At 44.6% G+C, this 22,289-nt stretch overlaps 1 protein-coding gene across 6 annotated transcripts in view; it reads left to right on the forward strand.

Moving 5' to 3' along the window:
- Window positions 1–22,289, forward strand: part of LOC106568442 (tyrosine-protein kinase JAK2) — a 95,918-nt gene that overhangs the window by 69,855 nt on the left and 3,774 nt on the right. For 3 of the 6 annotated variants that reach the window (XM_014138772.2, XM_045692557.1, XM_014138775.2), the window contains 15 exons: window positions 332–443; window positions 661–847; window positions 1,880–2,004; window positions 2,368–2,502; window positions 2,713–2,800; window positions 5,194–5,321; window positions 5,870–6,008; window positions 6,314–6,465; window positions 6,868–7,018; window positions 7,266–7,432; window positions 8,400–8,589; window positions 10,673–10,797; window positions 11,905–12,077; window positions 20,543–20,654; window positions 22,107–22,220. In XM_014138772.2, coding sequence (XP_013994247.1) covers window positions 332–443; window positions 661–847; window positions 1,880–2,004; window positions 2,368–2,502; window positions 2,713–2,800; window positions 5,194–5,321; window positions 5,870–6,008; window positions 6,314–6,465; window positions 6,868–7,018; window positions 7,266–7,432; window positions 8,400–8,589; window positions 10,673–10,797; window positions 11,905–12,077; window positions 20,543–20,654; window positions 22,107–22,220 — 2,098 coding nt within the window. The remainder of the gene's footprint in view (window positions 1–331; window positions 444–660; window positions 848–1,879; window positions 2,005–2,367; window positions 2,503–2,712; window positions 2,801–5,193; window positions 5,322–5,869; window positions 6,009–6,313; window positions 6,466–6,867; window positions 7,019–7,265; window positions 7,433–8,399; window positions 8,590–10,672; window positions 10,798–11,904; window positions 12,078–20,542; window positions 20,655–22,106; window positions 22,221–22,289) is intronic. The other 3 variants (XM_014138774.2, XM_014138773.2, XM_045692556.1) reach the window with 3 other exon arrangements.

Consider the following 22,289-nt stretch of genomic DNA (forward strand, 5'->3'; position numbering starts at 1 on the left):
TTGGGGATTGGCGTGTAGGCTATTTGGGGATTGGCGTGTAGGCTATTTGGGGAACGTACAGTTAGGATCTAAAGTTTAGGCTTACCCACTAATGACAGAGAGCCTAAAATAATGTAATGTAGCCTATAGATATAAATTGCACATTTATGCATTTTAAAGAAATTGTTTTCTGTTTTTATTCAACCCGCCCTTCATCCACACAAAATGTCATGACCCTAAACCCGTTAGTCCCGCTGATATAACCTCGTCAACCCTCTCATCATTAACTTGTACATATACAAGCACAGTACGACCATGACTGACCAGATCTCTCCTGTCTCTCTCTCCTCAGGATGGACTTTGCTATCAGTAAGCTGCGGCGGTCTGGGAATCACAAGGGTCTGTACATCCTCCGTAGCAGCCCTAAGGACTACAACAAATACTTCCTGTCTTTTGTAGTGGGCGTGAGTACCGTACCATACAGGTTATTGAAAGACATGGTGCTAAGTGTGTTTAGTCCAGACCCTTCAAGGTTTCCAGATCTGAAAGGGTCTGGATAGGTATGCAGGTGTACTGGTGCAGCTTTCACCATATTGCTAACACCTTAGAAATCTACAAACTTTGAAGGGTAAGGACCGATAGGGAGTGTTAGGGTGCATATCTGACCTGTGTCCCCTGCAGTGTGACAGCCTAGTTGAGTACAAGCACTGCCAGATAGTGAAGACAGACCAGGGAGACTACATCCTCTCTGGGGCCAAGAAGAGCTTTGGTTCTCTGAGGGAGCTGCTCCACCGCTACCAGAAAGAAGCTCTGCGTTCTGACGGACACGTCTTCCAGTTCACCAAGTGCTGCCCGCCTAAAGCTAAAGGTGAGGTGGTCAGGGAATAAGGGTCATAGCTGTGTTTTGTGATTTATAACAATATCATAAACTGGCCAACTTCATTTCTTTGGCCAATATTAGCAATGTGGGCTGACGTCAGCTCTCCAGCCACACTCAACACGAAGTCTATATTCTCACAGTAGTTTGATAAACAATGTTGTTGTGTTGCTACCGTGTTGTTGCCATGTTGTGTTGCTACCATGCTGTGTTGTCTTGTGTTGCTGTGGTGTTGTCTTAGGTCTCTCTTTATGTAGCGTTGTCCCTCTTGTCGTGATGCGTGTTTTGTCCTATATTTTTATAATTTATTTTTAATCCCCGTCCCCGTGGGAGGCGTTTTGGTAGGCCGTCATTGTAAATAAGAATTTGTTCTCAACTGACTTGCCTAGTTAAATAAATGTTAACTATATAAAAAAAGAATGCACTATCGTTTAAAAGGAGACGTGGCACAAGTATTGTAGTTGTTGTTAAACGATCATCTAGGCCATAGTGTTCCAGAGGGTTTATTCTGGTCACCAATGTTCAGCATGATGTTCAATTCCTTTGTCTATAGTCAAACACAACAGAAACAGTTGGACAAGGCCAGTGAGCTGCATCGACCCCACATCACACATACTGTACATAACATTATGTTGTGTCCCATACACTACCAGTCAAACGTTTGGACACATCTACTCATTCAAGTGTTTTTCTTTCATTTGTACTATTTTCTACATTCTAGAATAATAGTGAAGACATCAAAACTATGAAATTACACATATGAATCATGTAGTAACCAAAAAAGTGTTAAACAAATCAAAATCTGTTTTATATTTGAGGTTTTGCAAAGTAGCCACCCTTTGCCTTGTTGACAGCATTGCACTCTCTGTTCAGGGTCTACCAGAACTTGTCCAACTTGTTTTCGTTTAGTGTTTAAAACCTTTTTTGCTGTGGTATGCCCTAATGAATACGACCCATAAAGAGGACTAGATGATGTGCTCCTAACTCACTTAACGTCCTGGTCTGTGCTCCCTGTGTCTGCAGACAAGTCTAACCTGTTGGTGTGCCGCAGTAACCAGGGGGCTGAGGTCCCCCTGTCCCCCTCTCTGCACAGACACAACATCAGCCAGATGGTCTTCCACAAGATACGCAAGGAGGATCTTGTCATGGTAAGATGACCTCTCTGTCCCTCTCCTTCTCCTTCACCCATGACTGAAAGGTCAGTTAACATCCATTCCTATTGTGGTGTAATGACCTCTTTAACCTGTGACACGGTCACGTACACCTGCATGTACCTGCTGACATTGCCACTCACACACACGATAGAGGACTTCAATCGGAGGGCTGAATTGTCGCTCCTTAACTGGTTCAGGTGAAATGATGGCATGAGTTCTCAACTATGATATGAATAATGTAGGTTAATAAAATATACATAGAAATAAACACTCACAAATACAATTGAAATAAGGGGTGGATGTGTTTGGCTGACCAGGGGAGAGGCTCTTAGACCCGGTGTTACCTGTGTGTTACAGAAAGATAGTCTGGGACAGGGGACGTTTACCAAGATCTTCTGTGGCGTGAGGAAGGAGCTGGGAGACTACGGAGAGATTCACCAGATGGATGTCCTTGTTAAGATCCTGGATAAGGCTCACCGAAAGTACTCCGAGGTTGGTGGAGAACGTCTCCTCACCTCCAGCCAACAACATGTAGTGTTAAGGACATGGAGTCTTTAAAGGGACATGACTCTTCCATTGCTGACAAGTCATTTTATTTAGCACAATGTTTTGACAGTTAATGTGTTCATTTTCTATGTTTGCTTACATTTCCTACTTTACAATATTTAACTCGGTCTGACGGCTCTTGTCTCTTCTCTCCAGTCATTCTTTGAAGCCGCCAGTATGATGAGCCAGCTATCCCATAAGCACCTGCTCCTCACCTATGGCGTGTGTGTCTGCGGAGAGGAGAGTAAGTGACATTACCAAACTAAATTATACCTCTCACCGTTTCCTCTGTTAGCCTCCCTCTACCTCCATCCCAACCGTTTCCTCTGTTAGTCTCTGTCTCTGTCTGTCTCTGTCTGTCCTGTCTATCTGTCTCTGTCTGTCTCTGTCTGTCTGCCTCTGTCTGTCTCTGTCTGTCGTCTGTCTGTCTCTGTCTGTCTCTGTCTGTCTCTGTCTATCTGTCTCTGTCTGTCTCTATCTGTCTGCCTCTGTCTGCCTCTGTCTGCCTCTGTCTGTCTCTGTCTGTCTCTGTCTGTCGTCTGTCTGTCTCTATCTGTCGTCTGTCTGTCCGTCCGTCCGTCCGTCCGTCCGTCCGTCCGTATCATTGTGATAGGGGTCTATTCCTAGTGTCTGTCTGTATCAGTGGGATAGGGGTCTATTCCTAGTGTCTGTCTGTATCAGTGTGATAGGGGTCTATTCCTAGTGTCTGTCTGTATCAGTGGGATAGGGGTCTATTCCTAGTGTCTGTATCAGTGGGATAGGGGTCTATTCCTAGTGTCTGTCTGTATCAGTGTGATAGGGGTCTATTCCTAGTGTCTGTCTGTATCAGTGGGATAGGGGTCTATTCCTAGTGTCTGTATCAGTGGGATAGGGGTCTATTCCTAGTGTCTGTCTGTATCAGTGTGATAGGGATCTATTCCTAGTGTCTGTCTGTATCAGTGGGATAGGGGTCTATTCCTAGTGTCTGTATCAGTGGGATAGGGGTCTATTCCTAGTGTCTGTCTGTATCAGTGGGATAGGGGTCTATTCCTAGTGTCTGTATCAGTGTGATAGGGGTCTATTCCTAGTGTCTGTCTGTATCAGTGTGATAGGGGTCTATTCCTAGTGTCTGTCTGTATCAGTGGGATAGGGGTCTATTCCTAGTGTCTGTATCAGTGGGATAGGGGTCTATTCCTAGTGTCTGTATCAGTGTGATAGGGATCTATTCCTAGTGTCTGTCTGTATCAGTGTGATAGGGGTCTATTCCTAGTGTCTGTCTGTATCAGTGGGATAGGGGTCTATTCCTAGTGTCTGTATCAGTGTGATAGGGGTCTATTCCTAGTGTCTGTCTGTATCAGTGTGATAGGGATCTATTCCTAGTGTCTGTCTGTATCAGTGGGATAGGGGTCTATTCCTAGTGTCTGTCTGTATCAGTGGGATAGGGGTCTATTCCTAGTGTCTGTATCAGTGGGATAGGGGTCTATTCCTAGTGTCTGTATCAGTGTGATAGGGATCTATTCCTAGTGTCTGTCTGTATCAGTGGGATAGGAGTCTATTCCTAGTGTCTGTCTGTATCAGTGTGATAGGGGTCTATTCCTAGTGTCTGTATCAGTGTGATAGGGGTCTATTCCTAGTGTCTGTATCAGTGTGATAGGGGTCTATTCCTAGTGTCTGTATCAGTGGGATAGGGGTCTATTCCTAGTGTCTGTCTGTATCAGTGGGATAGGGGTCTATTCCTAGTGTCTGTCTGTATCATTGTGATAGGGGTCTATTCCTAGTGTCTGTATCAGTGTGATAGGGGTCTATTCCTAGTGTCTGTATCAGTGTGATAGGGGTCTATTCCTAGTGTCTGTCTGTATCAGTGGGATAGGGGTCTATTCCTAGTGTCTGTCTGTATCAGTGGGATAGGGGTCTATTCCTAGTGTCTGTCTGTATCAGTGGGATAGGGGTCTATTCCTAGTGTCTGTATCAGTGTGATAGGGGTCTATTCCTAGTGTCTGTATCAGTGTGATAGGGATCTATTCCTAGTTAAGTTCAACTGTGGGGGCTGTGGATTAAACACAGCAGTTCATTAGGGCATTCAACAGAACACGGAAATTAACGTTTCTTATTGGACAAGTCCAGGTAGTCCCTCCCCCATTTCAGGCAGTTTTCTTCAGTTTGTAGCCTAATGCTTTCTGGGTAACATCAGGGCCAGCATCGGTCTGGAATAAAATCCTTTTTTAACGGTAGCTGCTCCTGCTGAACTGGCCGAGGCTCTAGGTTAATCCTATGTTATGTAAGGACTGGACCAGCCAGCTGTTGTAGGAAGTAGGCTTCGCTCTATATATCACTAGGCATGGTCATGCCTGGTTTTAAAGGGTGTGTGTGTGTGTGTGTGTGTGTGTGTGTGTGTGTGTGTGTGTGTGTGTGTGTGTGTGTGTGTGTGTGTGTGTGTGTGTGTGAGATCCAGCACTCAAGTGGATCAATGAAGATTGATTTGATACAGTATGAATAAGAATATCCATGTGGATTGAGATTGGATGCTTTTACCCACCAGTCCTTATTGACCAGAGAAGTTGGGAAATGGCTCATCAAAACAGTATGGCAGTTTCAAGCCCCTTTATTTGATGTGCTACAGTGGTCCAGCTGTGATTTGTTGAATTATAACCCTTTCAGACATGATGGTGCAGGAATATGTGAAGTTTGGCTCCCTGGATACATACCTAAAGAAGAACAAGAGCTCTGTGAACATCACCTGGAAGCTGGAGGTGGCCAAGCAGCTGGCTTGGGCTATGCATTACCTGGTAAGACACCCTAATCATAATAATCAGGAAGAAACTCCATTCATAAGGCCCCAGATGGTTCACCGAATGGATGCAGTCCCTGAACAGTAAATGGTTTTGGAAAGAAGCCGTCTGCTATGTGTCCTGGGTGGTCTGCTATGTGTCCTGGGTGGTCAGCTATGTGTCCTGGGTGGTCTGCTATGTGTCCTGGGTGGTCTAGTGCTCAGCGTTGTGGCCTCCATCTCGTAACTAGCGTTTTCATGGGTTCAAATCTGACCCACTGTCTTTGGCTGCGTTTACACAGGCAGCCCAATTCTGATCTTTTTCCACCAATTGATCTTTTGGCCAATCAGATCAGCTCTTTTGCCAATAATTCGGCAAACGATCAGAATGGGCTGCCTGTGTTAAAGCAGCCTATGTGATGCACCCCTCCCTATCTTTCCCACTTTCTCTCTCCTCTCTGTCCAATAAAACATATTTAATATAACTGCATCTGATCTCACTGTAATGGTGTAACTTCTGTGTTCAATCTGCCACTAATCAGTCCACCATGTTCAACTGAATAACAGGAGGATAAGAACCTGGTCCATGGGAATGTGTGTGCCAAGAATGTTCTGTTGATCCGCGAGGAGGACAGGAAGACTGGGAACCCCCCCTTCATCAAACTGAGTGACCCTGGAATCAGCATCACGGTGCTGCCCAAAGATGGTGAGTACCAGCCCTTATGTTAGTTATTACAAAGAGATACTGTACTGAGAAATGGTACTTCACTGAACTTTTGCACGTTGTTTTACAATACTATGTGTAAACTATGTGGCTTGGTTACGCAGCGACACATGGTGCAAGGTGTTTTGGGGGGGTTTGTTCCTAATGTTTTGTACACTAACAGCTAAAAGCATACAACGCACAAATAAACAAGAACAGTAGCTCAGGAAGTCAGGAAGGAAGTCTCTTTCATGTCTGTGTGCTGTATATTTCCCACCCCATTGTCCTGTCCTCCCCTGTCCCTCCAGTCCTTGTGGAGCGCATTCCCTGGGTACCTCCCGAGTGTTTCGAGGAGGACAGACATCTCACTCTAGCTACAGATAAGTGGGCCTTCGGCACGACTCTGTGGGAGATCTGCAGTGGAGGAGACAGACCACTCGGTACACTGGACTGCTCCAAGGTGCAATTCACACTTTTATTCATGTAATAATTACATATTGCTATATATATATTAATAATTGGATATTTGTAATTCTAATACCATTGAATTTGTTAGTAATGGTAAGCCTTGTGCGAGCCAGGACGGCCAATAGGCAGGACTCCATCTCCGGTTTCTGTACCATTACAGCTCCACTGTAAATTACAGCCAAATATCAAGGTGCTTTTTACAAGCAGGAAATCAGATGAATTTAAATCAAAGTCGAAGATGTCCAACCTGAGGGTTTTGTACCTCAGTTTACTGGTATGTTATGTTTAGAGAGACATAGTTGATGTACGGTTGTCTTGTCTGGACACTAGGACTAAAGCTGTTAGAGTTATGTTCCTCTGTTTCTAGTTGATGTCGTCTTCTTGTCCTCTGTAGAAACAGCTGTTCTATGAAGACCACCACCAGCTGCCTGCACCTAAGTGGACAGAGCTGGCCAACCTGATCAACAGCTGTATGGACTATGAGCCCTCCAACAGACCGTCCTTCAGAGCTGTTATCAGAGACCTCAACAGCCTCTTCACTCCTGGTCGGTTGTCTCCTCGCTTTCTAGTGCTCTGCACACTGACAAACATGTCCTTCTAGTCATTTCACTGATTCTGGTCCAGTAGCTCAGTGTGTTATACCAAGACACTGGCAACAGCAGTTCCATTCTCACATGGATTACAACATATTCTGAATGTAGGCTTTGGGTCTCTGTCAGTGTTGGCAGTTCTATGACACTTTGGGGTAAAAACGTATGCTAGATTAGCATGTATGTTTTGGTTTATTTCCAGAAGGTGTTGATTGTGTCCTGTCTCCTGCTCCAGACTACGAGTTGCTGGTGGAGAGTGACATGGTGCCCAACAGGGCCAGAGGGTTTGGGTTCCCAGGGGCCTTTGAGAACCAAAACCCTGCTCAGTTTGAAGAGAGACATCTCATCTTCCTCAAGCAGCTGGGCAAGGTTAGACAACACACACGCCACCACTCTGTCTCTCACTCACTCTCTTGTCTCTCACTCACTCTCTTGTCTCTCACTCACTCTCTTGTCTCTCACTCACTCTCTTGTCTCTCACTCACTCTCTTGTCTCTCACTCACTCTCTTGTCTCTCACTCACTCTCTTGTCTCTCACTCACTCTCTTGTCTCTCACTCACTCTCTTGTCTCTCACTCACTCTCTTGTCGCTCACTCACTCTCTTGTCTCTCTCTCACTCACGCTCTTGTCTCTCTCTCACTCACTCTCTGTCTCGCTCTCACTCACTCTCTCTCTGTCTCAGTCACTCTGTCGCTCTCTCTCACTCACTCACACTCTCTCTGCCACTCTCTCTGTCACTCACTCTCTCTCAATTCAAGGGGCTTTATTGGCATGGGAAACGTGTTAACATTGCCAAAGCAAGTGAAGTAGATAATATACAAAAGTGAAATAAACAATAAAAATGAACAGTAAACATTACACTCACAGAAGTTCCAAAAGAATAAAGACATTACAAATGTCATATTATGTATATATACAGTGTTGTCCCTCTCTCCCTCCCTCTCTCTCTCTCCCTCTCCCCCTCTCCCTCTCTCCCTCCCTCTCTCTCTCTCCCTCTCTCCCTCTCCCCCTCTCCCTCTCTCCCTCTCTCCCTCTCTCTCTCCCTCTCTCCTTCTCTCTCCCTCTCTCTCTCTCTCTCTCTCTCTCTCCCTCTCTCTCCCTCTCTCTCCCCTCTCTCTCTCTCTCCCCTCTCCCCTCTCTCACTCCCTCTCTCTCTCTCCCCTCTCTCTCACTCCCTCTCTCTCTCTCCCCTCTCTCTCACTCCCTCTCTCCTTCTCTCTCTCTCCCTCTCTCTCCCTCTCCCTCTCTCTCCCCACTCTCTCCCCACTCTCTCCCCTCTCTCTCACTCCCTCTCCCCTCTCTCCCTCCCTCCCTCCCTCCCTCTATCTCTCTCAGGGTAACTTTGGCAGTGTGGAGATGTGTAGGTATGACCCTCTGCAGGATAATACTGGGGAGGTGGTGGCGGTCAAGAAGCTGCAGCACAGCACAGCAGAACACCTCCGAGACTTTGAACGGGAGATAGAGATCCTCAAGTCCCTTCAGCATGACAACATCGTCAAGTACAAGGGAGTGTGTTACAGTGCTGGTGAGATTTACCATCGTCATAACTAGAGTAACTTAAATCACCAAGGCAGGGATCAGTGCATCTTAAGGATCCGCCCCATTTTCACCTAAAATTACAAACCCAAATCTAACTGCCTGGAGCTCAGGACCTGAACCAAGGATATGCTGATTCTTGATACCTTTTGAAAGGAAACACTTTGAAGTTGATGGAAATGTGAAATGAATGTAGGAGAGTATAACACATTAGATCTGGTAAAAGATAATACCATGCTTTTCTTGTTTGTTTCATGTTCCAGAGAAAGGCTGTAATGTATTATTCCAGCCCAGGTGCAATTTAGATTCTGGCCACTAGATGACAGCAGTGTATGTGCAAAGTTTTAGTCTTATCCAATGAACCATTGCATATCTGTTCAAAATGTTGTCTCAAGACTGCCCAAATGTGACTAATTGGTTTATTAATACATTTTTAAGTTCATAATTGTGCACTCCTCAAACAATAGCATGGTATTATTTCACTGTAATAGCTACGGTACCTTGGACAGTGCAGTTAGATTAACACAAATTTAAGCTTTCTGCCCATTTCAGATATGTCTATGTCCTGGGAAATGTTCTTGTTACTTACAACCTCATGCTAATCACATTAGCGCACGTTAGCTAAACCGTCCCGTGTGGGGGGGGTCACCGATCCCATAAAGGTTAAATCACCAAGGCAGGAGATCAGTGCATCCTGTCCATTTTGTGAAAGACAGGCCAGGATTGTGTTTAGTAGCGCAGAGGTTTTCAAATCCTTTCCTCTGGGACCTCCAGATGTTTCACAATGTTATTGTAGCCCTGGACTGATTTCCCTAATCAGGGGCTTGATAATTAGCTGACCAGTAAAATCAGGAACAGCTGAGGGTCCCTGAAGAGAGGCTTGAAAACCCTTGCAATAGCGTACACTGTAACAAGACATTTTGCAAGCTGAAACAAACATCTGTTCTTATTGGACGTTCAGGCTGTAGCTCTCCGGAAATATAAAAAAATGGAGTAAGACCCTGATCTCCTCTCTCTCTGTCGGGTTCCTCTCTGACCCTCTCCCTCTGTCGGGTTCCTCTCTGACCCTCTCCCTCTGTCGGGTTCCTCTCTGACCCTCTCCCTCTGTCGGGTTCCTCTCTGACCCTCTCCCTCTGTCGGGTTCCTCTCTGACCCTCTTCCTCTGTTGGGTTCCTCTCTGACCCTCTCCCTCTGTCGGGTTCCTCTCTGACCCTCTTCCTCTGTTGGGTTCCTCTCTGACCCTCTCCCTCTGTCGGGTTCCTCTCTGACCCTCTCCCTCTGTCGGGTTCCTCTCTGACCCTCTTCCTCTGTTGGGTTCCTCTCTGACCCTCTTCCTCTGTCGGGTTCCTCTCTGACCCTCTCCCTCTGTTGGGTTCCTCTCTGACCCTCTCCCTCTGTCGGGTTCCTCTCTGACCCTCTTCCTCTGTCGGGTTCCTCTCTGACCCTCTCTCTCTGCTCTGTGTCTGTCTGACCCTCTCTCTCTGCTCTGTGTCTGTCTGACTCTCTCTCTCTGCTCTGTGTCTGTCTGACCCTCTCTCTCTGCTCTGTGTCTGTCTGACTCTCTCTCTCTGCTCTGTGTCTGTCTGACCCTCTCTCTCTGCTCTGTGTCTGTCTGACCCTCTCTCTCTGCTCTGTGTCTGTCTGACTCTCTCTCTCTGCTCTGTGTCTCTCTGACCCTCTCTCTCTGCTCTGTGTCTGTCTGACCCTCTCTCTCTGCTCTGTGTCTGTCTGACCCTCTCTCTCTGCTCTGTGTCTGTCTGACCCTCTCTCTCTGCTCTGTGTCTGTCTGACCCTCTCTCTCTGCTCTGTGTCTGTCTGACTCTCTCTCTCTGCTCTGTGTCTGTCTGACCCTGTCTCTCTGCTCTGTGTCTGTCTGACTCTCTCTCTCTGCTCTGTGTCTGTCTGACCCTGTCTCTCTGCTCTGTGTCTGTCTGACCCTCTCTCTCTGCTCTGTGTCTGTCTGACCCTCTCTCTCTGCTCTGTGTCTGTCTGACCCTCTCTCTCTGCTCTGTGTCTGTCTGACCCTCTCTCTCTGCTCTGTGTCTCTGACCCTCTTCCTCCCCTATTCCTAGGCCGGAGGAACCTGCGTCTGATCATGGAGTACCTCCCCTACGGCAGTCTGAGGGACTACCTCATCAAGAACAAGGACCGCTTCGACTACAAGAAGCTCCTGCACTACGCCTCACAGATCTGCAAGGTACTCTACTCCTCTACTCCTGTAATACTCTACTCCTCTACTCCTGTAATACTGTACTCCTGTAATACTGTACTCCTCTACTCCTGTAACACTGTACTCCTGTAATACTCTACTCCTCTACTCCTGTAATACTGTACTCCTCTACTCCTGTAATACTCTACTCCTCTACTCCTGTAATACTGTACTCCTGTAATAGTGTACTCCTGTAATACTGTACACCTGTAATACTGTACTCCTGTAATACTCTACTCCTCTACTCCTGTAATACTGTACTCCTGTAATACTGTACTCCTCTACTCCTGTAATACTGTACTCCTGTAATACTGTACTCCTCTACTCCTGTAATACTCTACTCCTCTACTCCTGTAATACACTACTTCTCTACTCCTGTAATACTCTACTCCTGTAATACTGTACTCCTGTAATACTGTACACCTGTAATACTGTACTCCTGTAATACTGTACTCCTGTAATACTGTACACCTGTAATACTGTACTCCTCTACTCCTGTAATACTGTACACATGTACTTCTCTACTCCTGTAATACTCTACTCCTGTAATACTGTATTTCTCTACTCCTGTAATACTCTACTCCTGTAATACTGTACTTCTCTACTCCTGTAACACTGTACTCCTGTAATCCTGTAATACTCTACTCCTCTACTCCTGAAATACTGTACTCCTGTAATACTCTACTCCTCTACTCCTGTAATACTGTACTCCTCTACTCCTGTAATACTCTACTCATGTAATACTCTACTCCTGTAATATAATCCTGTACTCCTGTAATACTGTACTCCTGTAATATAATCCTGTACTCCTGTAATACTGTACTCCTGTAATATAATCCTGTACTCCTGTAATACTGTAAAAACAGCTGTATGGAAGATGGTATGTTATAACATCAAGCAATCAATCAAATGACGATGATTGATATGTCATCACTGCTGCTCATCATCACTGAGGTCAAAAGAAACCTGTGGATAGTTAATATCTATTTGATCAATATCTCTGTGAGGTATTTCTATAGATATATTGTTGAGGTGTGTGGAGCATCCTTGGGGTTTCCCATGGTAAAATAACAGCCTTACCTGTGTGTTCTGTAGGGCATGGACTACCTGGCGACCAAACGCTACATCCACCGGGACTTGGCCACGCGGAACATCCTGGTAGAGAGCGAGCTGAGGGTGAAGATAGGGGACTTTGGGCTCACTAAGGTCCTGCCTCAGGACAAGGACTACTACACCGTCAGAGAGCCGGGAGAGAGTCCCATCTTCTGGTGAGAAAAGATACGACATCTCTCAGCAGACAGAGAATCATGTTTCTCTCTAACATGTCAGCAGACAGAGGAGAGAATCATGTTTCTCTCTAACATCTCTCAGCAGACAGAGAATCATGTTTCTCTCTAACATGTCAGCAGACAGAGAATCATGTTTCTCTCTAACATCTCAGCAGACAGAGAATCATGTTTCTCTCTAACATCTCAGCAGACAGAGGAGAGAATCATGTTTCTCTCTAACATCTCAGCAGACAGAGGAGAGAATCATGTTTCTCTCTAACATCTCAGCAGACAGAGGAGAGAATCATGTTTCTCTCTAACATCTCAGCAGACAGAGGAGAGAATCATGTTTCTCTCTAACATCTCAGCAGACAGAGGAGAGAATCATGTTTCTCTCTAACATCTCAGCAGACAGAGAATCATGTTTCTCTCTAACATGTCAGCAGACAGAGAATCATGTTTCTCTCTAACATCTCAGCAGACAGAGGAGAGAATCATGTTTCTCTCTAACATCTCAGCAGACAGAGGAGAGAATCATGTTTCTCTCTAACATCTCAGCAGACAGAGGAGAGAATCATGTTTCTCTCTAACATCTCAGCAGACAGAGGAGAGAATCATGTTTCTCTCTAACATCTCAGCAGACAGAGGAGAGAATCATGTTTCTCTCTAACATCTCAGCAGACAGAGGAGAGAATCATGTTTCTCTCTAACATCTCAGCAGACAGAGAATCATGTTTCTCTCTAACATCTCAGCAGACAGAGGAGAGAATCATGTTTCTCTCTAACATCTCAGCAGACAGAGAATCATGTTTCTCTCTAACATCTCAGCAGACAGAGAATCATGTTTCTCTCTAACATCTCAGCAGACAGAGGAGAGAATCATGTTTCTCTCTAACATCTCAGCAGACAGAGGAGAGAATCATGTTTCTCTCTAACATCTCAGCAGACAGAGGAGAGAATCATGTTTCTCTCTAACATCTCAGCAGACAGAGGAGAGAATCATGTTTCTCTCTAACATCTCAGCAGACAGAGAATCATGTTTCTCTCTAACATCTCAGCAGACAGAGGAGAGAATCATGTTTCTCTCTAACATCTCAGCAGACAGAGGAGAGAATCATGTTTCTCTTTAACATCTCAGCAGACAGAGGAGAGAATCATGTTTCTCTCTAACATCTCAGCAGACAGAGAATCATGTTTCTCTCTAACATCTCAGCAGACAGAGGAGAGAATCATGTTTCTCTCTAACATCTCTCAGCAGACAGAGGAGAGAATCATGTTTCTCTCTAACATCTCTCAGCAGACAGAGAATCATGTTTCTCTCTAACATGTCAGCAGACAGAGGAGAGAATCATGTTTCTCTCTAACATCTCTCAGCAGACAGAGAATCATGTTTCTCTCTAACATCTCTCAGCAGACAGAGGAGAGAATCATGTTTCTCTCTAACATCTCTCAGCAGACAGAGAATCATGTTTCTCTCTAACATCTCAGCAGACAGAGGAGAGAATCATGTTTCTCTCTAACATCTCTCAGCAGACAGAGGAGAGAATCATGTTTCTCTCTAACATCTCAGCAGACAGAGGAGAGAATCATGTTTCTCTCTAACATCTCAGCAGACAGAGGAGAGAATCATGTTTCTCTCTAACATCTCAGCAGACAGAGGAGAGAATCATGTTTCTCTCTAACATCTCAGCAGACAGAGGAGAGAATCATGTTTCTCTCTAACATCTCAGCAGACAGAGAATCATGTTTCTCTCTAACATCTCAGCAGACAGAGGAGAGAATCATGTTTCTCTCTAACATCTCTCAGCAGACAGAGAATCATGTTTCTCTCTAACATGTCAGCAGACAGAGGAGAGAATCATGTTTCTCTCTAACATCTCTCAGCAGACAGAGAATCATGTTTCTCTCTAACATCTCTCAGCAGACAGAGGAGAGAATCATGTTTCTCTCTAACATCTCTCAGCAGACAGAGAATCATGTTTCTCTCTAACATCTCAGCAGACAGAGGAGAGAATCATGTTTCTCTCTAACATCTCTCAGCAGACAGAGGAGAGAATCATGTTTCTCTCTAACATCTCTCAGCAGACAGAGGAGAGAATCATGTTTCTCTCTAACATCTCAGCAGACAGAGAATCATGTTTCTCTCTAACATCTCTCAGCAGACAGAGAATCATGTTTCTCTCTAACATCTCAGCAGACAGAGGAGAGAATCATGTTTCTCTCTAACATCTCAGCAGACAGAGGAGAGAATCATGTTTCTCTCTAACATCTCAGCAGACAGAGGAGAGAATCATGTTTCTCTCTAACATCTCAGCAGACAGAGGAGAGAATCATGTTTCTCTCTAACATCTCAGCAGACAGAGGAGAGAATCATGTTTCTCTCTAACATCTCAGCAGACAGAGGAGAGAATCATGTTTCTCTCTAACATCTCAGCAGACAGAGGAGAGAATCATGTTTCTCTCTAACATCTCAGCAGACAGAGGAGAGAATCATGTTTCTCTCTAACATCTCAGCAGACAGAGAATCATGTTTCTCTCTAACATCTCAGCAGACAGAGAATCATGTTTCTCTCTAACATCTCAGCAGACAGAGAATCATGTTTCTCTCTAACATCTCTCAGCAGACAGAGAATCATGTTTCTCTCTAACATCTCAGCAGACAGAGGAGAGAATCATGTTTCTCTCTAACATCTCAGCAGACAGAGAATCATGTTTCTCTCTAACATCTCAGCAGACAGGGAATCATGTTTCTCTCTAACATCTCAGCAGACAGAGGAGAGAATCATGTTTCTCTCTAACATCTCAGCAGACAGAGGAGAGAATCATGTTTCTCTCTAACATCTCAGCAGACAGAGGAGAGAATCATGTTTCTCTCTAACATCTCAGCAGACAGAGGAGAGAATCATGTTTCTCTCTAACATCTCAGCAGACAGAGGAGAGAATCATGTTTCTCTCTAACATCTCAGCAGACAGAGGAGAGAATCATGTTTCTCTCTAACATCTCTCAGCAGACAGAGAATCATGTTTCTCTCTAACATCTCAGCAGACAGAGAATCATGTTTCTCTCTAACATCTCTCAGCAGACAGAGGAGAGAATCATGTTTCTCTCTAACATCTCAGCAGACAGAGGAGAGAATCATGTTTCTCTCTAACATCTCAGCAGACAGAGGAGAGAATCATGTTTCTCTCTAACATCTCAGCAGACAGAGGAGAGAATCATGTTTCTCTCTAACATCTCTCAGCAGACAGAGGAGATAATCATGTTTCTCTCTAACATCTCAGCAGACAGAGGAGAGAATCATGTTTCTCTCTAACATCTCAGCAGACAGAGGAGAGAATCATGTTTCTCTCTAACATCTCAGCAGACAGAGGAGAGAATCATGTTTCTCTCTAACATCTCAGCAGACAGAGGAGAGAATCATGTTTCTCTCTAACATCTCAGCAGACAGAGGAGAGAATCATGTTTCTCTCTAACATCTCAGCAGACAGAGGAGAGAATCATGTTTCTCTCTAACATCTCAGCAGACAGAGAATCATGTTTCTCTCTAACATCTCAGCAGACAGAGAATCATGTTTCTCTCTAACATCTCTCAGCAGACAGAGAATCATGTTTCTCTCTAACATCTCAGCAGACAGAGGAGAGAATCATGTTTCTCTCTAACATCTCAGCAGACAGAGGAGAGAATCATGTTTCTCTCTAACATCTCAGCAGACAGAGAATCATGTTTCTCTCTAACATCTCAGCAGACAGAGGAGAGAATCATGTTTCTCTCTAACATCTCAGCAGACAGAGGAGAGAATCATGTTTCTCTCTAACATCTCAGCAGACAGAGAATCATGTTTCTCTCTAACATCTCAGCAGACAGAGGAGAGAATCATGTTTCTCTCTAACATCTCAGCAGACAGAGGAGAGAATCATGTTTCTCTCTAACATCTCTCAGCAGACAGAGGAGAGAATCATGTTTCTCTCTAACATCTCAGCAGACAGAGAATCATGTTTCTCTCTAACATCTCAGCAGACAGAGGAGAGAATCATGTTTCTCTCTAACATCTCAGCAGACAGAGGAGAGAATCATGTTTCTCTCTAACATCTCAGCAGACAGAGAATCATGTTTCTCTCTAACATCTCAGCAGACAGAGGAGAGAATCATGTTTCTCTCTAACATCTCAGCAGACAGAGGAGAGAATCATGTTTCTCTCTAACATCTCAGCAGACAGAGGAGAGAATCATGTTTCTCTCTAACATCTCTCAGCAGACAGAGGAGAGAATCATGTTTCTCTCTAACATCTCAGCAGACAGAGGAGAGAATCATGTTTCTCTCTAACATCTCAGCAGACAGAGGAGAGAATCATGTTTCTCTCTAACATCTCAGCAGACAGAGAATCATGTTTCTCTCTAACATCTCTAAGCAGACAGAGGAGAGAATCATGTTTCTCTCTAACATCTCAGCAAACAGAGGAGAGAATCATGTTTCTCTCTAACATCTCAGCAGACAGAGAATCATGTTTCTCTCTAACATCTCAGCAGACAGAGGAGAGAATCATGTTTCTCTCTAACATCTCAGCAGACAGAGGAGAGAATCATGTTTCTCTCTAACATCTCAGCAGACAGAGGAGAGAATCATGTTTCTCTCTAACATCTCAGCAGACAGAGGAGAGAATCATGTTTCTCTCTAACATCTCTCAGCAGACAGAGGAGAGAATCATGTTTCTCTCTAACATCTCAGCAAACAGAGGAGAGAATCATGTTTCTCTCTAACATCTCAGCAGACAGAGAATCATGTTTCTCTCTAACATCTCAGCAGACAGAGGAGAGAATCATGTTTCTCTCTAACATCTCAGCAGACAGAGGAGAGAATCATGTTTCTCTCTAACATCTCAGCAGACAGAGAATCATGTTTCTCTCTAACATCTCAGCAGACAGAGGAGAGAATCATGTTTCTCTCTAACATCTCAGCAGACAGAGAATCATGTTTCTCTCTAACATCTCAGCAGACAGAGGAGATAATCATGTTTCTCTCTAACATCTCAGCAGACAGAGGAGAGAATCATGTTTCTCTCTAACATCTCAGCAGACAGAGGAGAGAATCATGTTTCTCTCTAACATCTCAGCAGACAGAGGAGAGAATCATGTTTCTCTCTAACATCTCAGCAGACAGAGGAGAGAATCATGTTTCTCTCTAACATCTCAGCAGACAGAGGAGAGAATCATGTTTCTCTCTAACATCTCAGCAGACAGAGAATCATGTTTCTCTCTAACATCTCAGCAGACAGAGGAGAGAATCATGTTTCTCTCTAACATCTCAGCAGACAGAGGAGAGAATCATGTTTCTCTCTAACATCTCAGCAGACAGAGGAGAGAATCATGTTTCTCTCTAACATCTCAGCAGACAGAGGAGAGAATCATGTTTGTCTCTAACATCTCAGCAAACAGAGAATCATGTTTCTCTCTAACATCTCAGCAGACAGAGGAGAGAATCATGTTTCTCTCTAACATCTCAGCAGACAGAGGAGAGGATCATGTTTGTCTCTAACATCTCAGCAGACAGAGAATCATGTTTCTCTCTAACATCTCTCAGCAGACAGAGGAGAGAATCATGTTTCTCTCTAACATCTCTCAGCAGACAGAGGAGAGAATCATGTTTCTCTCTAACATCTCAGCAGACAGAGAATCATGTTTCTCTCTAACATCTCAGCAGACAGAGGAGAGAATCATGTTTCTCTCTAACATCTCAGCAGACAGAGGAGAGAATCATGTTTCTCTCTAACATCTCAGCAGACAGAGAATCATGTTTCTCTCTAACATCTCAGCAGACAGAGGAGAGAATCATGTTTCTCTCTAACATCTCAGCAGACAGAGAATCATGTTTCTCTCTAACATCTCAGCAGACAGAGGAGAGAATCATGTTTCTCTCTAACATCTCAGCAGACAGAGGAGAGAATCATGTTTCTCTCTAACATCTCAGCAGACAGAGAATCATGTTTCTCTCTAACATCTCAGCAGACAGAGAATCATGTTTCTCTCTAACATCTCTCAGCAGACAGAGGAGAGAATCATGTTTCTCTCTAACATCTCAGCAGACAGAGGAGAGAATCATGTTTCTCTCTAACATCTCTCAGCAGACAGAGGAGATAATCATGTTTCTCTCTAACATCTCAGCAGACAGAGGAGAGAATCATGTTTCTCTCTAACATCTCAGCAGACAGAGGAGAGAATCATGTTTCTCTCTAACATCTCAGCAGACAGAGGAGAGAATCATGTTTCTCTCTAACATCTCAGCAGACAGAGGAGAGAATCATGTTTCTCTCTAACATCTCAGCAGACAGAGGAGAGAATCATGTTTCTCTCTAACATCTCAGCAGACAGAGAATCATGTTTCTCTCTAACATCTCAGCAGACAGAGAATCATGTTTCTCTCTAACATCTCAGCAGACAGAGAATCATGTTTCTCTCTAACATCTCTCAGCAGACAGAGAATCATGTTTCTCTCTAACATCTCAGCAGACAGAGGAGAGAATCATGTTTCTCTCTAACATCTCAGCAGACAGAGGAGAGAATCATGTTTCTCTCTAACATCTCAGCAGACAGAGAATCATGTTTCTCTCTAACATCTCTCAGCAGACAGAGGAGAGAATCATGTTTCTCTCTAACATCTCAGCAGACAGAGGAGAGAATCATGTTTCTCTCTAACATCTCAGCAGACAGAGGAGAGAATCATGTTTCTCTCTAACATCTCAGCAGACAGAGGAGAGAATCATGTTTCTCTCTAACATCTCAGCAGACAGAGGAGAGAATCATGTTTCTCTCTAACATCTCAGCAGACAGAGGAGAGAATCATGTTTCTCTCTAACATCTCAGCAGACAGAGGAGAGAATCATGTTTCTCTCTAACATCTCAGCAGACAGAGGAGAGAATCATGTTTCTCTCTAACATCTCAGCAGACAGAGGAGAGAATCATGTTTCTCTCTAACATCTCAGCAGACAGAGGAGAGAATCATGTTTCTCTCTAACATCTCAGCAGACAGAGGAGAGAATCATGTTTCTCTCTAACATCTCAGCAAACAGAGGAGAGAATCATGTTTCTCTCTAACATCTCAGCAGACAGAGGAGAGAATCATGTTTCTCTCTAACATCTCTAAGCAGACAGAGGAGAGAATCATGTTTCTCTCTAACATCTCAGCAAACAGAGGAGAGAATCATTTTTCTCTCTAACATCTCAGCAGACAGAGGAGAGAATCATGTTTCTCTCTAACATCTCAGCAGACAGAGAATCATGTTTCTCTCTAACATCTCAGCAGACAGAGGAGAGAATCATGTTTCTCTCTAACATCTCTCAGCAGACAGAGAATCATGTTTCTCTCTAACATCTCAGCAGACAGAGGGTAGAATCATGTTTCTCTCTAACATCTCAGCAGACAGAGGAGAGAATCATGTTTCTCTCTAACATCTCAGCAGACAGAGGAGAGAATCATGTTTCTCTCTAACATCTCTCAGCAGACAGAGGAGAGAATCATGTTTCTCTCTAACATCTCAGCAAACAGAGGAGAGAATCATGTTTCTCTCTAACATCTCAGCAGACAGAGAATCATGTTTCTCTCTAACATCTCAGCAGACAGAGGAGAGAATCATGTTTCTCTTTAACATCTCAGCAGACAGAGGAGAGAATCATGTTTCTCTCTAACATCTCAGCAGACAGAGGAGAGAATCATGTTTCTCTCTAACATCTCAGCAGACAGAGAATCATGTTTCTCTCTAACATCTCAGCAGACAGAGAATCATGTTTCTCTCTAACATCTCAGCAGACAGAGGAGAGAATCATGTTTCTCTCTAACATCTCAGCAGACAGAGGAGAGAATCATGTTTCTCTCTAACATCTCAGCAGACAGAGGAGAGAATCATGTTTCTCTCTAACATCTCAGCAGACAGAGGAGAGAATCATGTTTCTCTCTAACATCTCAGCAGACAGAGGAGAGAATCATGTTTCTCTCTAACATCTCAGCAGACAGAGGAGAGAATCATGTTTCTCTCTAACATCTCAGCAGACAGAGGAGAGAATCATGTTTCTCTCTAACATCTCAGCAGACAGAGAATCATGTTTCTCTCTAACATCTCTCAGCAGACAGAGGAGAGAATCATGTTTCTCTCTAACATCTCTCAGCAGACAGAGGAGAGAATCATGTTTCTCTCTAACATCTCAGCAGACAGAGAATCATGTTTCTCTCTAACATCTCAGCAGACAGAGGAGAGAATCATGTTTCTCTCTAACATCTCAGCAGACAGAGGAGAGAATCATGTTTCTCTCTAACATCTCTCAGCAAACAGAGGGTAGAATCATAGTCTTTTGAATGAGTCTGCATATATTTTTCCTGATTTTAAAGTAATCTGGATTTTTCGGACACAATCCTCTATGTATTTGTTCCTATTTATTTAGTGTGTGAGTTTATTTGACTGTGTTGTGTTGAAGGTATGCCCCGGAGTCTCTGACAGAGAGCAGGTTTTCAGTGGGCTCTGACGTGTGGAGCTTTGGAGTGGTCCTCTATGAGCTGTTCAGTGACAAGAACTGCAGTCCTCCAGCTGTACGTATCTTCTACTGCTCCTCTTCTTCAATCTCACACTTTCACTTTTCATCTGTAATGCTGTGATGCCTCCTCTGTCTGTCAACCTTTCTCTCTTTGATGCCTCCTCTGTCTGTCAACCTTTCTCTCTTTGATGCCTCCTCTGTCTGTCAACCTTTCTCTCTTTGATGCCTCCTCTGTCTGTCAACCTTTCTCTCTTTGGTGCCTCCTCTGTCTGTCAACCTTTCTCTCTTTGGTGCCTCCTCTGTCTGTCAACCTTTCTCTCTTTGATGCCTCCTCTGTCTGTCAACCTTTCTCTCTTTGATGCCTCCTCTGACTGTCAACCTTTCTCTCTTTGATGCCTCCTCTGTCAGTCAACCTTTCTCTCTTTGATGCCTCCTCTGTCTGTCAACCTTTCTCTCTTTGATGCCTCCTCTGTCTGTCAACCTTTCTCTCTTTGATGCCTCCTCTGTCTGTCAACCTTTCTCTCTTTGATGCCTCCTCTGTCTGTCAACCTTTCTCTCTTTGATGCCTCCTCTGACTGTCAACCTTTCTCTCTTTGATGCCTCCTCTGTCTGTCAACCTTTCTCTCTTTGATGCCTCCTCTGTCTGTCAACCTTTCTCTCTTTGATGCCTCCTCTGTCTGTCAACCTTTCTCTCTTTGATGCCTCCTCTGTCTGTCAACCTTTCTCTCTTTGATGCCTCCTCTGACTGTCAACCTTTCTCTCTTTGATGCCTCCTCTGACTGTCAACCTTTCTCTCTTTGATGCCTCCTCTGTCTGTCAACCTTTCTCTCTTTGATGCCTCCTCTGTCTGTCAACCTTTCTCTCTTTGATGCCTCCTCTGTCTGTCAACCTTTCTCTCTTTGATGCCTCCTCTGACTGTCAACCTTTCGCTCTTTGATGCCTCCTCTGTCTCTGTCAGTCAACCTTTCTCTCTTTGATGCTGTTTACTGTGGAAAGAGCTTGAATAACACTTGTTATAATTATGTCTATTGAGACTTTCTTATCCCGTTGTGGTCTCTGTACAAGGTTAATATATAAATCCACTAATGCATTTCTCTTTGCAAATTTGATTAGTTTACCTGCCATCCTTAAACTGTTTGCTGTAATTTACACAGCTCTTACCGCCACTTCCCTCTCCTCCACCTACTGCTCTTCCTCCTCCCCCTAATCCTCCTCCCCCTCTTCCTCCTCTCCCTACTCCTCCCTCTTCCTCCTCTTCCTCCTCCCCTACTCCTCCTCCCTCTTCCTCCTCCCCCTACTCCCTCTTCCTCCTCCCCCTACTCCTCCCTCTTCCTCCTCTTCCTACTCATCCTCCCTCTTCCTCCTCCCTCCCCCTCATTCTCCTGCCCTCTTCCTCCTTTTCCCCGTCCCCTCTTCCCCTTGCCCCTCATCCTCACCCCTCATCATCATCCTCCCCCTCTTTCTCATCCTGCTCCTCTTTCTCATCCCCCCTCCTCCTCCTCTCCAGGCGTTTATGGATAAGATGGGCAGTGACAAGCAGGGCCAGATGATCGTGTATCACCTCATAGATCTGCTGAAGAGAGGATACAGACTGCCTGCTCCCAAGGGCTGCCCTGAGGAGGTGAGTCTGTCTGTCTAATTTAGTGTCCCTCTGATTGCAACGTAACCTTGAGCCTCCCTCTGCACCCCT

Source organism: Salmo salar, chromosome ssa13, assembly GCF_905237065.1.
Source record: "Salmo salar chromosome ssa13, Ssal_v3.1, whole genome shotgun sequence".
Classification (NCBI taxonomy): Eukaryota; Metazoa; Chordata; class Actinopteri; order Salmoniformes; family Salmonidae; genus Salmo; species Salmo salar.